At 47.2% G+C, this 16,304-nt stretch overlaps 1 protein-coding gene across 1 annotated transcript; it reads right to left on the bottom strand.

The window, feature by feature from the left end:
• Positions 1-10,317: 10,317 nt before the first annotated feature.
• Positions 10,318-14,735, bottom strand: pck1 (phosphoenolpyruvate carboxykinase 1 (soluble)). Its single transcript, XM_061069581.1, has 9 exons — positions 14,458-14,735; positions 13,923-14,107; positions 13,573-13,776; positions 13,095-13,282; positions 12,812-12,974; positions 12,496-12,720; positions 12,167-12,298; positions 11,964-12,059; positions 10,318-11,740 (listed from the first exon to the last, which is right to left on the bottom strand). Exons 1-9 carry the CDS (start codon positions 14,679-14,681, stop codon positions 11,283-11,285), a joined length of 1,875 nt encoding a protein of 624 aa, XP_060925564.1. The 5' UTR covers positions 14,682-14,735; the 3' UTR covers positions 10,318-11,282.
• Between the last annotated feature and the right edge of the window lie 1,569 nt (positions 14,736-16,304).

Raw genomic sequence — 16,304 nt, 5'->3', positions numbered from 1 at the left:
CATTATTAAACAGTGAGATTATTTTTGTATTTCTGATTCGTGACTTGATGTCAGATCATGTTTGTAAAAATGAAACTGAAAAAAGAAACGTCGGTATTCCAAACCTCTTGTTCAGTCACACATCAATATTAATATATAAATATTCACTTCTTCATTTACTCGTCTGACTGAAAAACATCTTTGCTATTATCTGTATTTTTATTATCACACTTTTAATAACAGGTTTTTTTATTCTTTGAATCTTTTGATGTTTTTTTTTATTGATTTAGTTTGAATATACAAAAACTTTTTCAACCATATAGATTCTAATTCTGTATTAATTTAATATTTAACAAATGTTCATCAATAAAAACTAAACATACTGAACCTGAAGTCATGATCTCTTCAGTAACTCAGTGACTCTCGAGTTACAAAACCTCCTGGAAACAGAAAGTTACAGTTTAATAATGTAAGAGAAAGTAAAACAAGGGAAGGAGAGAAAAAGGGAAAGAGGGAAGGAGATAGGAAAAGACAAAGAGACAAAGACCCTGTTTGTCTCCTCATGTGGCGTCAAACACTGAAGACCGGAGACAGTAACTGAACCAATCAGCAGATCTCACCACATCTGGATATTTAGATATGTACAGTAGATTCCACTTGTTTTTATTTTGATCAAGTTGTCTCTCGGTCAAACATTAGATCCTTTAGAAGAAACAGACATAAATCTTAAAATAAAAGTTTATCCGTCTGTAATGATTCGACCAGAATCGCGACTGGTTTTCCAATTTTTACATCAAATCACAATTTACAGAGTAACGTGGAGAAAGAACGAAATAAGGAACCTGAGCCGGGAGAAATGCAACGATTGACTTGTTGTCGGGAATGATTTGAGAATCAATTATATTAAGACTTGACTTGGACTTGCCAATTATAACATCACTTGAGATTTGTCTGGGGCGACCTAAGACCTGAACTTTGACCTGAGACCTGACCTTTGACCTGAACTCTGACCTGAGACCTGAGACCTGAGACCTTGACTTGACCTGACCTGAGACCTGAGACCTGAGACCTGAGACCTGAGACCTGAGACCTGAGACCTGAGACCTGAGACCTGAGACCTGAGACCTGAGACCTTGACTTGACCTGACCTGACCTGAGACCTGAGACCTGAGACCTGAGACCTGAGACCTGAGACCTGAGACCTGAGACCTGAGACCTGAACTCTGACCTGAGACCTGAGACCTGAGACCTGAGACCTGAGACCTGAGACCTGAGACCTGAGACCTTGACTTGACCTGACCTGACCTGACCTGAGACCTGAGACCTGACCTGAGACCTGAGACCTGAGACCTGAGACCTGAGACCTTGACTTGACCTGAGACCTGAGACCTGAGAGCTGAACTCTGACCTGAGACCTGAGACCTGAGACCTGAGACCTGAGACCTGAGACCTGAGACCTGAGACCTGAGACCTGAGACCTGAGACCTGAGACCTGAGACCTGAGACCTTGACTTGACCTGACCTGACCTGAGACCTGAGACCTGAGACCTGAGACCTGAGACCTGAGACCTGAGACCTGAGACCTGAGACCTGAGACCTGAGACCTGAGACCTGAGACCTTGACTTGACCTGACCTGACCTGACCTGAGACCTGAGACCTGAGACCTGAGACCTGAGACCTGAGACCTGAGACCTGAGACCTGAGACCTGAGACCTGAGACCTGAGACCTGAGACCTGAGACCTGAGACCTGAGACCTGAGACCTGAGACCTAAGACCTGAGACCTTGACTTGACCTGAGACCTGAGACCTGAGACCTGAGACCTGAGACCTGAGACCTGAGACCTGAGACCTGAGACCTGAGACCTGAGACCTGAGACCTGAGACCTGAGACCTGAGACCTGAGACCTGAGACCTGAGACCTTGACTTGACCTGACCTGAGACCTGAGACCTGAGACCTGAGACCTGAGACCTGAGACCTGAGACCTGAGACCTGAGACCTGAGACCTGAGACCTGAGACCTGAGACCTGAGACCTGAGACCTGAGACCTGAGACCTGACACCTGAGACCTGAGACCTGAGACCTGAGACCTAAGACCTGAGACCTTGACTTGACCTGAGACCTGAGACCTGAGACCTGAGACCTGAGACCTGAGACCTGAGACCTGAGACCTGAGACCTGAGACCTGAGACCTGAGACCTGAGACCTGAGACCTGAGACCTGAGACCTGAGACCTGAGACCTGAGACCTGAGACCTTAGACCTGAACTCTGACCTGAGAACTGAGACCTGAGACCTTGACTTGACTTGACTTGACTTGACCTGACCTGACCTGAGACCTGAGACCTGAGACCTGAGACCTGAACTCTGACCTGAGACCTGAGACCTGAGACCTGAGACCTGAGACCTGAGACCTGAGACCTGAGACCTGAGACCTGAGACCTGAGACCTGAGACCTGAGACCTGAGACCTGAACTTTGACCTGAGACCTGAACTCTGACCTGAGACCTGAGACCTGAGACCTGAGACCTGAGACCTGAGACCTGAGACCTGAGACCTGAGACCTGAGACCTGAGACCTGAGACCTGAGACCTGAGACCTGAGACCTGAGACCTGAGACCTGAGACCTGAGACCTGAGACCTGAGACCTTGACTTGACCTGAGACCTGAGACCTGAGACCTGAGACCTGAGACCTGAGACCTGAGACCTGAGACCTGAGACCTGAGACCTGAGACCTGAGACCTGAGACCTGAGACCTGAGACCTGAGACCTGAGACCTGAGACCTGAGACCTGAGACCTGACCTGAGACCTGAGACCTGAGACCTGAGACCTGAGACCTGAGACCTGAGACCTGAGACCTGAGACCTGAGACCTGAGACCTGAGACCTGAGACCTGAGACCTGAGACCTTGACTTGACCTGACCTGAGACCTGAGACCTGAGACCTGAGACCTGAGACCTGAGACCTGAGACCTGAGACCTGAGACCTGAGACCTGAGACCTGAGACCTGAGACCTGAGACCTGAGACCTGAGACCTGAGACCTGAGACCTGAGACCTGAGACCTGAGACCTGAGACCTTGACTTGACCTGACCTGACCTGACCTGACCTGAGACCTAAGACCTGAGACCTGAGACCTGAGACCTGACCTTTGACCTGAACTCTGACCTGAGACCTGAGACCTGAGACCTGAGACCTGAGACCTGAGACCTGAGACCTGAGACCTGAGACCTGAGACCTGAGACCTGAGACCTGAGACCTGAGACCTGAGACCTGAGACCTGAGACCTGAGACCTTGACTTGACCTGACCTGACCTGACCTGACCTGAGACCTGAACTCTGACCTGAACTCTGACCTGAACTCTGACCTGAGACCTGAGACCTGAGACCTGAGACCTGAGACCTTAGACCTGAGACCTGAGACCTGAGACCTGAGACCTGAGACCTGAGACCTGAGACCTGAGACCTTGACTTGACCTGAGACCTGAGACCTGAGACCTGAGACCTGAGACCTGAGACCTGAGACCTGAGACCTGAGACCTGAGACCTGAGACCTGAGACCTGAGACCTGAGACCTGAGACCTGAGACCTGAGACCTGAGACCTGAGACCTGAGACCTGAGACCTGAGACCTGAGACCTGAACTCTGACCTGAGACCTGAGACCTGAGACCTGAGACCTGAGACCTGAGACCTGAGACCTGAGACCTGAGACCTGAGACCTGAGACCTGAGACCTGAGACCTGAGACCTGAGACCTGAGACCTGAGACCTGAGACCTGAACTCTGACCTGAGACCTGAGACCTGTGACCTGAGACCTGAGACCTGAGACCTGAGACCTGAGACCTGAGACCTGAACTCTGACCTGAACTCTGACCTGAGACCTGAGACCTGAGACCTGAGACCTGAGACCTGAGACCTGAGACCTGAGACCTGAGACCTGAGACCTGAGACCTGAGACCTGAACTCTGACCTGAGACCTGAGACCTAAGCAGGGATCGAATTATCTTTTTGTCTCTAAGGGGGTCTCTATCTCATAAAAAAGTTGGCGCACAGCGCACATAGCCTACCAAGGCTATACAATTAAATAGCCTAGTCACAAGCAGCGCTATTGCGCACGGTAGGCATAGGCTGTATATAACTTGACACACGCACACAACAGACAGAGACATTTTTGTTCAGAAATTGATTTATTTTAATTAATTTTAATATATTATTGATTGTATTAGTCCATATATATATCAATTTCGAAATACAAAGAACTAGACCAAAAGATTTAGTCTTGTCATTCACAATTTCACAATGCAATGAAATAAAACGTAACCCATTTGAAGACGACATAAAAATGCATGTCGTCGTCTTAAACTTGAACACAGGGAAAATGCACTATCTGGCAGAAATGAATAAAGCCATTGTCCTATCATTACGGAGACAAAACAGACCAAACTGCTCTGCTCCCACTGGCTGGGGCCTGCGTCCAGGAATCCACGATGCTGATGTCCGGTGTCCTCTCTTAATATATGACAGAACAAACGGCACTCTTGGGCCGGCCCGGCGGTTAGCGAGCGGGCCGACCCGCTCCAGCCTAGTGGTGTGGAGGTGAAGTGCAGTAATGCTGCGTTCATGAGCGTCAGGTAGGCTATGGTCTGGCTATGTCCCGTGGTATGGTATCCTATTTTAATTTAACGTCTTTAATGGTGAGAGACCACACAGGGATGGATAATGAGCGTCATTTAACATTAAATTACAATGTCACATATGGTAGACACCTTCAGATATGAGAGACCCCCTCAGATTTTTGACTTTGTTGCTTTCATGGGAGCTAGTCCTCACTCTCTGGGAGCTCGGTCCCCTCTGGCTCCCACGTAATTCGAACACTGGACCTAAGACCTGAGACCTGAGACCTGAGACCTGAGACCTGAGACCTGAGACCTGAGACCTGAGACCTGAGACCTGAGACCTGAGACCTGAGACCTGAGACCTGAGACCTGAGACCTGAGACCTGAGACCTGAGACCTGAGACCTGAGACCTGAGACCTGAGACCTGAGACCTGAGACCTGAGACCTGAGACCTGAGACCTGAGACCTGAGACCTGAGACCTGAGACCTGAGACCTGAGACCTGAGACCTGAGACCTGAGACCTGAGACCTGAGACCTGAGACCTGAGACCTGAGACCTGAGACCTGAGACCTGAGACCTGAGACCTGAGACCTGAGACCTGAGACCTGAGACCTGAGACCTGAGACCTGAGACCTGAGACCTGAGACCTGAGACCTGAGACCTGAGACCTGAGACCTGAGACCTGAGACCTGAGACCTGAGACCTGAGACCTGAGACCTGAGACCTGAGACCTGAGACCTGAGACCTGAGACCTGAGACCTGAGACCTGAGACCTGAGACCTGAGACCTGAGACCTGAGACCTGAGACCTGAGACCTGAGACCTGAGACCTGAGACCTGAGACCTGAGACCTGAGACCTGAGACCTGAACTTTGACCTGAGACCTGAAGGAGCGAGTGAGGAACAGGTGAGGAACAGGTGAGGAGCGAGTGAGGAACAGGTGAGTAACAGGTGAGGAACAGGTGAGGAACAGGTGAGGAACAGGTGAGGAGCGGGTGAGGAACAGGTGAGGAACAGGTGAGGAGCAGGTGAGGAGCGGGTGAGGAGCAGGTGAGGAGCGGGTGAGGAGCAGGTGAGGAGCGGGTGAGGAACAGGTGAGGAACAGGTGAGGAGCAGGTGAGGAGCGGGTGAGGAGCAGGTGAGGAGCGGGTGAGGAACAGGTGAGGAACAGGTGAGGAACAGGTGAGGAGCAGGTTAGGAGCGGGTGAGGAGCAGGTGAGGAGCGGGTGAGGAACAGGTGAGGAGCAGGTGAGGAACAGGTGAGGAACAGGTGAGGAACAGGTGAGGAACAGGTGAGGAACAGGTGAGGAGCGGGTGAGAAACAGGTGAAGAACAGGTGAGGAACAGGTAGGGAGCGAGTGAGGAACAGGTGAGGAACAGGTGAGGAACAGGTTAGGAGCAGGTGAGGAGCGGGTGAGGAGCAGGTGAGGAGCGGGTGAGGAACAGGTGAGGAGCAGGTGAGGAACAGGTGAGGAACAGGTGAGGAACAGGTGAGAAACAGGTGAGAAACAGGTGAAGAACAGGTGAGGAACAGGTGAGGAGCGAGTGAGGAACAGGTGAGGAACAGGTGAGGAACAGGTGAGGAGCAGGTGAGGAGCGGGTGAGGAGCGGGTGAGGAGCGGGTGAGGAACAGGTGAGGAGCAGGTGAGGAACAGGTGAGGAACAGGTGAGGAGCAGGTGAGGAGCAGGTGAGGAACAGGTGAGGAACAGGTGAGGAGCGAGTGAGCAGCGGGTGAGGAACGGGTGAGGAACAGGTGAGGAACAGGTGAGGAACAGGTGAGGAACAGGTGAGGAACAGGTGAGGAACGGGTGAGGAGCGGGTGAGGAACAGGTGAGGAGCGAGTGAGGAACAGATGATAAACAGGTGAGGAACAGGTGAGGAACGGGTGAGGAACGGGTGAGGAGCGGTCGAGGAACAGGTGAGGAGCAGGTGAGGAACAGGTGAGGAACAGGTGAGGAACAGGTGAGGAACGGGTGAGGAACAGGTGAGGAGCGAGTGAGGAACAGGTGAAGAACAGGTGAGGAGCGGGTGAGGAACAGGTGAGGAACAGGTGAGGAACAGGTGAGGAACGGGTGAGGAACAGGTGAGGAGCAGGTGAGGAACAGGTGAAGAACGGGTGAGGAACGGGTGAGGAGCGGGTGAGGAACAGGTGAGGAACAGGTGAGGAACAGGTGAGGAGCGGGTGATCAGTGAATGTTCAGTGAGTGAACCTGTCAGTGATTTCTCAGCCTGTTGAACCGGAGCCAGTTCCTGATCAGTGACTCATCAGCCTCCCAGGGAGTGACTCTGCTCTCTGCTGGTTCCAGGTCTCCTCTCCAGCAGCTGGGTCATCAGATCCCTGGCTGCACTCTCAGTCCGTGTCTCCGCTCTCTGACGCTCGCTGTGCGTTGCTTCACTCGCTGACTCGCTGCCCGTCAGGCAAACAGTGATCTGGCCGCTTCACTGCTCACTTGGCTGAGCTGATGAAAGGTTGCAGATGAGTCGTAAAACGATGAATGAGGTGATTAGATAAACTCGGTTGATGATTGAAGCTGATTCCAAAGATCAATCAGGATCTTTCGAGGGATTCTTTATCTTTTTATTTATATTCTTTTTATTCATATTCTGAATATGTTTCCTCATGTGCAGGCCGACACGTTTGGTTCTTTTCCTCTCACTGCTCTATGACGTCGACATGTGTTTCTCAACAACTGTTGCAGGAAAAATAACTTTGTTAAATTACTGCTCCTTAAATAAAAGACACACACCAGTATTTTACATCACAGCTGCAGCATCGCACAACTTAAAAGAACTTACAACAACTCGCACAACAATGTTAGTTCCATTGGCCCGCACTGAATCAGGAAAAAGGGCATTCGTCCACTCTGCTCCCACCACATGGAACTGGCTGCAAAAAGATTTTAAATGAACCGAAATGATTTCTTTGAACGCTTTTAAATCTACGATGAGATCATTTCAGACCACTTCTTTTACTTGCAGATGTTTTTTATGAATTTTAATTTATTTGTAACTGTTTTTTATCATTTTAATTTCTGTTTATATGTTGTGAGTGTAATATTGTGAGTGTACATATGTTATTTGTTGCTGCCTTTTGGCCAGGACTCCCTCGAAAAAGAGGTTTTTAATCTCAATGGGACTTTCCTGGTTAAATAAAGGTCAAATAAAAAATAAAAAATAAAAAATTTACTGTGTAAGTTTCATATTTACAAATCAGACGCTACAATAAAACATTGGAGGTTAAAGTAAAGTCAACTGTTCTTATTGAATCCCATATTTAAAGGCAGTATATTAATATACATTTGAAGATGCAGTGGTTTCTGACGTAGTTTCAGTGACGTGTGAAACTTTCAGGGAAACTTCAGGAGATTCCACGACATCTGGTTGACGTCATCGTTCACCAATCAGTGTCCACGTCACCGCTGACGTCCAGTCGGGGGTTATTGTCCGACTGGACCCGGCATGAGTGTGTGTCACCGGCAACCTCTGCGTCCACACACACACACACACACACACACACAAATACACACACACACAGATAAGGCCTCACCTTTGACACGTCCATGTTTCGTGATTATTTCCAACAGATAAGACAACGATAGAACAAACAGATTAATAAAAAATCCCACAGATATAAATGATTTAATAATTTCGACATTGGAGGATGTGATAATGTTCCTGTTGAGAAAGAGGAAGAAGCCGTTTGTCTCTGTTTCCGGGTGAAGTCACACAAACGCCTGTAGTTTCTCACAAACTCACAAAGTCTCTAAATGTCCATAAGCTGGGTGAATCACCTGAAGAACGAGATGATTCCTCAGCTCATTTCCTTCAGTTGTAATCTTTAATCTTTCATTGGCAGCTCTTAGAACAGCACAGTCCATTAACACCTCCACCCTGATAAGAGCGGAAGTGTTTCATCTTCTCAGCTGATAAACGCTGCAGCGTCAGCAGCTCAGGAATCACTGCTGCTCCTCAGGAGACGTTCATTCAGGATCACTGTGAAAAAACAACGTCCTCACACTGAGAAGCATCTGCTCTTCACTGAGCTGATCATTTACCCTGAGACGTGGACTTTAGGGAAAGTTTAAGAAACATGCAGCTTTACAAACTCTATTATTCAGTTTATTTCAAAACTTTATCTATTTGAAACATGCAGCTTTTCAGTTGAAATTTGAAAAAAGGGCGAGAATAAGAGTGATTCATTATGAGCCATTGGGCCTGTTGCAGATATACGAGCTGAGCTTTCTGTGTCATTATTTTTGGTGCATAAGTGCAAATAAACAAATCAGCTTCACCTGTTTCTTTCTTTCCTGGTTTCAAACTTCCCTTATCTCCTGAATAGCAAACAGGATATTGTCCGTCCATCCATTGTGTTCCACTGAGGACACTGTCACACAAATTCAAGGCGAATATCGTGATTTACATTTCACCAATGTTGAGCTCCAGACGCAGCCTTGCTCGCCACAAGGAAGAAAATGTTTTATTCCTCTCACGACTGAAACATTTTACATATGTGGTTATTATGGATATAATATTATTATCTGGAGCCGAATTAGAGACAAGAGACATTGATATGATATAGGCACTGGTCTCAGAGACTGAATATAATAAATCTGCAGAAAATAACTAACTAAATAAATTGTTAAGCAATTCATTTATGGATTACGCCTCAGAAACCACAGATTCTTGCACAAACTCATTATAAATGTTAAAGGTCACTTGTTGTGTTGTTTGTGTCTTGTCCTCATTGTGTTGTTCAGCTTGGTTCACGGTGCGTGAACACAAAGGACTCACATCACACACGGTGTCAAAAACAAGTCAGTGATGATTAACGTAAAGTCTCTGTCGTTATCTTCACATCTTACACAACAGCTGCACAACAACATGTACAGACACACACACTCTGAGGTCTATTGTTGGTATGTACAGAGTTATAGTTCACTTTCGACAAAATGTTGTTCAGCTCGTATCTGAACCAGTTGAACCAGTGGAACCAGTAGATACATGATGTCATGGTGATCAACAACATATCAGGATTCATTTAAATATCTCCACGTTTCCAATCAGGTTATTTATCTTTAATTCTCTCTCTTCAGCATCGTGAGTGAATTGATGAGTTTGAATGAGATCGTTTGCTTCCTGATTGGTTCAGCATGTGGGTGATTGATCATGTGGTGGGAACGATGTCATTGTGGCGTCACTATGCATCATTATAAATTAGCATTAAAACAATATATGTATGTGTGATTGAGGCTCATCACCCTCCAGTGTTTTTCATCATATGTGATCAGATGAAAATTTGTGACTCTTTTCTGTCCAGTTGATTATCTAAGATAAGATAATCCTTATGAGAAGTGAATAAATTGTGAAACAAAGACTCGAGTCTTGATTTATAGATTTTGCGTCAGACACTAACAAAATAAAACTTGTGTCTGATGTTGCTTCATTCTCTCATTTTGCTGAATCGTGATTTTTATTCCTGATGAATCTGGTTATTATTTCCTGCCGTTTTCCTGACCTGCACGATTATCAAACCGAAAGGTTTTTTGTCGTAACATACAGATGCTCATCTAAACACATATGAAACTGTTTGTCCTTGTGAGTCTGTGAATGAGGAATTCCTGCTGAGGAGCTTTGATTTTTTTAATTGGACCTATTGTATTAATCTGTAATAATAACAACAGTAACAAGACACTTTAAGAAACGAGGCTGAATCACTGATACGTTTAAATCCATTTATTTTGTTCTGTGTTATTCAAGAGTAAAACAAAACAGAACCTAGAGACTGAGACAGTATAAAAATAATTTAAGACAAAAAAATACATCAGGAACAGAAAACATATATTTCCCTCATATTTGAGAGATCAGACAAACTTGAGTGAACCTAGACTCGTTTTCTCTTTGGTCCATATGAATCCACACTGCAGGGATTGTGTGATGTGCACTGATAATAAGTTATTATAAAATAGCAGTTGAACAGTTTGCGAATATATTTAAACATAAGTTTAAAGTGATGTGCTTGTGCAGCAGCTCCACCGAGGATCACTTCCCCTTCAGATCAGATGTCTTGGTGCAAACATGTGGGGGGGAATGATGAATGTTCCATTTGTTCATGTGACGGTTCTCAGTTTTTCCCCACAAAAAAATAAATCTCAACAATCAGATTATTTCTGGTGAACAAATTAACAAATTGCACAATTTTAAAAAGTATAAAAAAATCATTAATTTGTACGCTCAAACCTTAAAGCAAGAAATCCTCAAAAGAAATTGATTCCCTCGTAAAAACATTCCCTCAGTAAAACAACAATTAAATATTCTGGAATTTCTCACTTTCTGTTCCAGAATTTAAAATATTTCTCTACTAGAACTTCTGAGCCAATCTAGAATTAATACAATTCTAATCTACAATGTTGTTGTAAAATTTCTGTCATGTTCTACAATAATTTAAGTTCAATTAGATCCAATGTACGGCAAATAGATAAATACAGCGTGGTGTCATCTGCATAACAACATATGTTCACATGGTGCTTTCTGATGATATTGCCTTCAGGAAGCATAGAATAAGTAAAAGACATTGGTCCCAACACAGAACCTTGTGGAACACCTCTGTCTTCTCTGTTCTACAATGTTTAGGAGAAGCTGTAGAATCACTAACGTGCCCAAAATGTCCCCTCTTGTTTCCCTCCTCACATCTGCTTCACTCTCTGCTGCAGGAGCTGCAGCTGATGTGTGATCTCGGCGGGCAGGTCGTCATTCACCTGCGTGGTGAAGTAGCTCCTCACCTCTTCTACCTCCCTCTGCCAAAACTCCTGATCCAGGGAGAACAGCTCATCCAGGTCCACATCGCTCTGCAGACCCTGGAGGTTCAGGGAGCCTTGGCAAGGCAGGTGGCCCACGGCGGAGGGAACTGAGCCGGCCTCGCCATTCACCCTTCTGAACATCCAGTCCAGAACACGGATGTTGTCGCCAAAGCCAGGCCAGAGGAAGCCGGCGCTCGGGCTCTTGCGGAACCAGTTGACGTGGAAGATCTTGGGCAGCTTGGCCCCGGGACGCTCAGCCATGCTCAGCCAGTGAGAGAGGTACTGTCCAAAGTTGTAGCCGAAGAAGGGGCGCATGGCGAATGGGTCATTCATGATGACCTTCCCTGGAGAGAAGACGGAGACGGGGATGAGTAACTATCTTTCCGACTTCCGGTACACTACAGTAATGTATTAATGGTGTATTTGAAGTGTGTTTCAGGCCCAAGTCAAGAGAACTTGTTTTTATTATCGTACTATTTGAGTTATTAAATGACAAACATGATCCTTCAGCTGAGAAGAATTGATTCACTCATTATAAACGTATGTGGTGAATGAAAGGATCCTGACCTCTGTATTCAGCTGCAGCCGTAGCCTCCGACCTCATGGCTGCTCCAACAAACACACCATGCTGCCAGTTGAAGGCCTCATACACCAGAGGGACACCTGAAAACCAACCAGAGTCACAAGTTAGACAAGAGTCTCTCCCGTTCTGCTTTCCTCTTTCTTATCAGGGATCTAGTTTCCAGGTTTTCCACAAAGTTCCTTCTCACCCTCTGGTCTGCGGCCTCCGAATATGATGGCCTCGATGGGGACTCCCTCTGGGGATTCCCACTGCGGATCGATGATGGGGCACTGGCCGGCCGGAGTGCAGAAGCGTGAGTTGGGATGAGCACAGGGTTCGCCTGTGGACAGAGAAGGACATGAGTGTAAGCTTTTTTTCTAACTCTTGTCCTCAATCTTTAAATTACTCCAGTTAGATTTGAGAGTTTTGATTAAAGTAAGTTCAAACGATTCATCTATGACCTTTCGTTGTCTCTAATTTAATTTCCGTACAGTTTTCATTCTTTCTTATGTCTGATTCATCTTGCGAAGGTCTTACCGTCTTCTGAGCTCCAGGGCTTGTTCTTCCAGGAAGTGAGGGTGATTTCCTCAGGCAGCGATTGGTCCATCCCCTCCCAGTAAACACCGCCATCGCTGGTCTCTGCCACATTTGTGAAGATGGTATTCTTGACAATGGTCGCCATGGCGTTGGGGTTTGTTTTGATCGAGGTTCCTGGGGCAACACCGAAAAAGCCGTTCTCTGGGTTGATGGCTCGCAGGTTTCCTGATGAAGGGAAACGGGAAATGTTAATATTTCTTTACTGGTTGTATCCCTGATGTTAATCTGAACTTAAGAGTGTGGTTTCTCCTCTCACCTTCATCATCAAACTTCATCCAGGCGATGTCGTCTCCCACGCACTCGACCTTCCAGCCCGGCAGCGTGGGGCAGAGCATGGCCAGGTTGGTTTTCCCGCAGGCGCTGGGGAAGGCCGCGGCCATGTACTTCTTCTCTCCAGCAGGGTTGGTGACGCCCAGGATCTGAACCGGAAGAAATATTTAGTTTGGTAAGACTGGATAGAATGTAGAGTTTTGGATGGACGGGTGAAATCGATCCTTGAATGTTGAACTTGTTTTCATGTTTTCCTTCCTCTTCCTTACCAGCATGTGCTCGGCCAGCCAGCCCTCCTCCTTGGCGATGCGTGAGGCGATGCGAAGGGCGAAGCACTTCTTTCCCAGCAGCGAGTTTCCTCCGTAGCCGCTGCCAAAGGAAACAATCTGCCTGCTGTCTGGGATGTGAGCGATTAACGTCTCCTCCGGGTTACAGGGCCAGTTGTTCACCAGGGGTTCTGAATGAGGACGCAGTGAAGTGGTTAGAATGTAATCAGTGGACATCTTGTATTAGAAAGACGAAGGAAATGTATTATTTTACATATTTTAGCAGAAGTATTTGAGGTTGTGAAATTTGGGGGCAGACAGATCAAAATAAAAAAAATGAAGATGTAGCTAATTTAAAGTTTCATACAGGATGACTTAATGGAAACAGCAGTAGCAGCAGTAATTGCAGAAGTAAAGCAGTTGCACAAGTATCTCGCTCCTGCAGTGGAGCTAGAAAAACAGGATGACGCTGCTGACATACTTTTGAGTGGCAGCGGACAGCCGAGAGAGTGCAAGCAGCGGACAAATTCTCCGTTTCCCAGAGCCGACAGCACGGCCTTCCCCATGCGAGTCATCACCCTCATGCTGGCGACCACGTAGGCCGAGTCCGTCAGCTCCACGCCGATCTTGGAGAGGGGGGAGCCCACCGGACCCATGCTGAAGGGGATCACATACATGGTGCGGCCTGAGGACGGAGAGTCAGACAAGTTCACATTAAGTTGTATTTACCAAAATGTTCTTTTTGCTTTACAGATGTATTTGTTTGTTCGTCCTATGAAATGTGACTTTCAGGTGCTTTTGGAATCAAACATTTCATTTTCTCTGCGCCACCTTTCATGCAGCCGGGGAACCGCTGAGTCATGGCCTTGTCGAACTCTTCCGGGGACATCCAGCGTCCCAGCTGGCTGACTCCGCCGTCCAGCGGCGTGGGCACCGTGTCCCTCTGGTCCCGGGTCACGATCACCGTCTTGCTCTCCACGCGGGCCACGTCCATCGGGTCGGTCCTGGCCAACCAGCTGCAGGAGGAGGAGGAGGAGGAGGAAGATGACATTGAGGTTTTATCTTCCCGTTTTTTGTGCAAAGTCAAAACAAGTTCATGCCTGAGTATAAAATGACGCACAAAAGCCACTCATAAATGTTGCCATGCTGTCTGAGCTCATGTTTGTTTGACGTCAGCTGGCCTGTCAGCTGCTGTGGGACTGAACAAGCTGGATTTACAGGTTTTTGAGAATGCGGATCTGCTCATTGTCTGTATGGACAACATGACGTGTGATCTGCAGGTTGTATTAGGAAAACAGCCTCAGCTAGGACCGCTCGGAAATCCTTCTAAGAACTGAAACTGAACCTGAACTCTAGGAAAACTCACCAGTTTTCATATTTGCTGAGCTTCTTGATCATCCCCTGCTCCTCCAGCTGGGTCAGGATGGCTCGGTTCTCCTCCTCCGATCCGTCGCAGATGTGGAGGGAGTCGGGCTGGCACAGGGTCACGTTGGCGTCCACGAACTCCCTGACGGCCTGGCTGAGGGCGCTGAGGTCGCCCTGCAGGACCCGGGGTCCGCTCTGGTTCTGGGACTGGAGCTGGGGAGGCATGTCGGAGGTGGTCCGGACTGGAGAGAGAGAGAGAGGGCTGATAGATGGAGAGAAGGAGAAGAGAGAGGAATAGAAGGAGTGGACGAGCCTGAAAGGTAGAGGGTGGGAAAGAAAGAGGAGAAAAACAAGAAGGGTCAAGATCACGTTCAGTTACAACCACAGAGTGAAATGCTTTGCTGAATCAAGCTGAAATGCATGTTGGTGAAGAGTAGAGGCCAAAGGTCAAAGGGACGTGAGGACGACACCAGGTAAATGTCAACGTGAGCTGACGCGTGAGAATCCCACTCGTTCAGTTGTCAGATTTAAAGTATTTTTTTGCTGGTTGGAAATGTGTCAGAGGGTCTGAATGATGCAACAGCTTCCCTGTGCACCGCCGGCGAAAAGCAAGAGAGAGAGAATCCGGCTCGTTACCTTCAGGAGTTTGTGTGGAGCAGGAAGCAGGAAGCCTTGAGCTCGGCCTCAACAGCGGGGGGGTCTGTCGGCTGCTTTCAGGAGAGAGCTGAGGTCTGGTCCTCTGTCTCGGTCAGTTGTGTCTGCTGCTGAGGGGTTCCTTCTTTTTATGGGCAGGGATGTCCCAATAAGAGGAGGAGGAGGAGGGGGAGGAGGATGAAGAGGAAGAGAAGGAGGAGGAGGAGGAGGAGGAAGGGTGTGTGTGCCTGTGTGTATGTGTGTGGGGGGGGGTTGATTATCAGACTCCTCCTGGCAGTTACTTCCATGAGCCTGTTGTTCTCTGCAGATCTGAAAAAACACAGCATGTCACAGGCGGCTGGGGAATTATTAAACAGCAACGGGACGTTACATCGTCTTCACGGAACCGGTTCCCTCTGCCCCCCGAGCTGGAGGACGTCCAGAACACACACACACACACACACACACACACACACACACACACACACACACACACACACACACTGTCACCACTGTCACACACACACACTCATATAGGGGAGATTTGCAGTGTCATTTGTCAAATGAGAGGATTCATTGTATTTTTCTTTAAAATGAAGTCAGAATTTAACTCACATGTTTCACATACTCAGAAAATTCACACTGGCTCAACTTAAAAAAGTTAAGGTAACAATTTACATGGATCTTTTTAAGAAGGTTTTACTTTTATAGTCGGACCAACACAATTACTTTAGTTTAACAAACACCACTTTTTAATCTGAGAGTTTAAACCAACTTCAGTTGTGCCTCAGTTCTCAGAAATGTCCGTGCAAATTACTCCCTTCATTTTTAGTCAAGACACAGAAAGGAAAACTCCTTCACTGTCATCTGCATTCTTTTAGTTGATTTACCCAGGTTTCAAAATACCTGCGTGTGTTTCTGCTTATTGTGATGTAACAGAGACATGAGTGTTATTCTACACTGGGAATTTTGTTCTTTTATTTCACTCATTTGTTGTTTTCTGAACCTTTTCTATTCTGTCTCTTTTAATCTTTAATAGGTTAAAGAAAGTTTGTTATCGAGCTCTTCTGACCAAATCGTTTCCTGATAATCCGTCCAGTAGTTTTTGTTTAATCCTGCAAACTAGCGGAGAAACAAACAGGCTTAAATCACAGCTTCCTATAACTCATCCTGAATTAAGCTGTAAAACTCTTCTGCAGTTTTCTCTGTGTCCAC

The sequence above is a fragment of the Limanda limanda genome, chromosome 4 (assembly GCF_963576545.1).
Source record: "Limanda limanda chromosome 4, fLimLim1.1, whole genome shotgun sequence".
In the NCBI taxonomy this organism is placed as follows: Eukaryota; Metazoa; Chordata; class Actinopteri; order Pleuronectiformes; family Pleuronectidae; genus Limanda; species Limanda limanda.
The sequence above is the reverse complement of the archived record's forward strand: the minus strand, read 5'-3'. Positions and strand labels throughout refer to the sequence as shown.

Coding starts and splice junctions, on each gene's coding strand:
- pck1 (XM_061069581.1), bottom strand. CDS start 14,681: ATGCCTCCCCAGCTCCAGTCCCAGAACCAGAGCGGACCCCGGGTCCTG. Junction 13,283..13,572: donor CTGTCCGCTGCCACTCAAAA/GTATGTCAGCAG, acceptor GTCCTCATTCAG/AACCCCTGGTGAACAACTGG. Junction 12,975..13,094: donor GGCTGGCCGAGCACATGCTG/GTAAGGAAGAGG, acceptor CTTCCGGTTCAG/ATCCTGGGCGTCACCAACCC.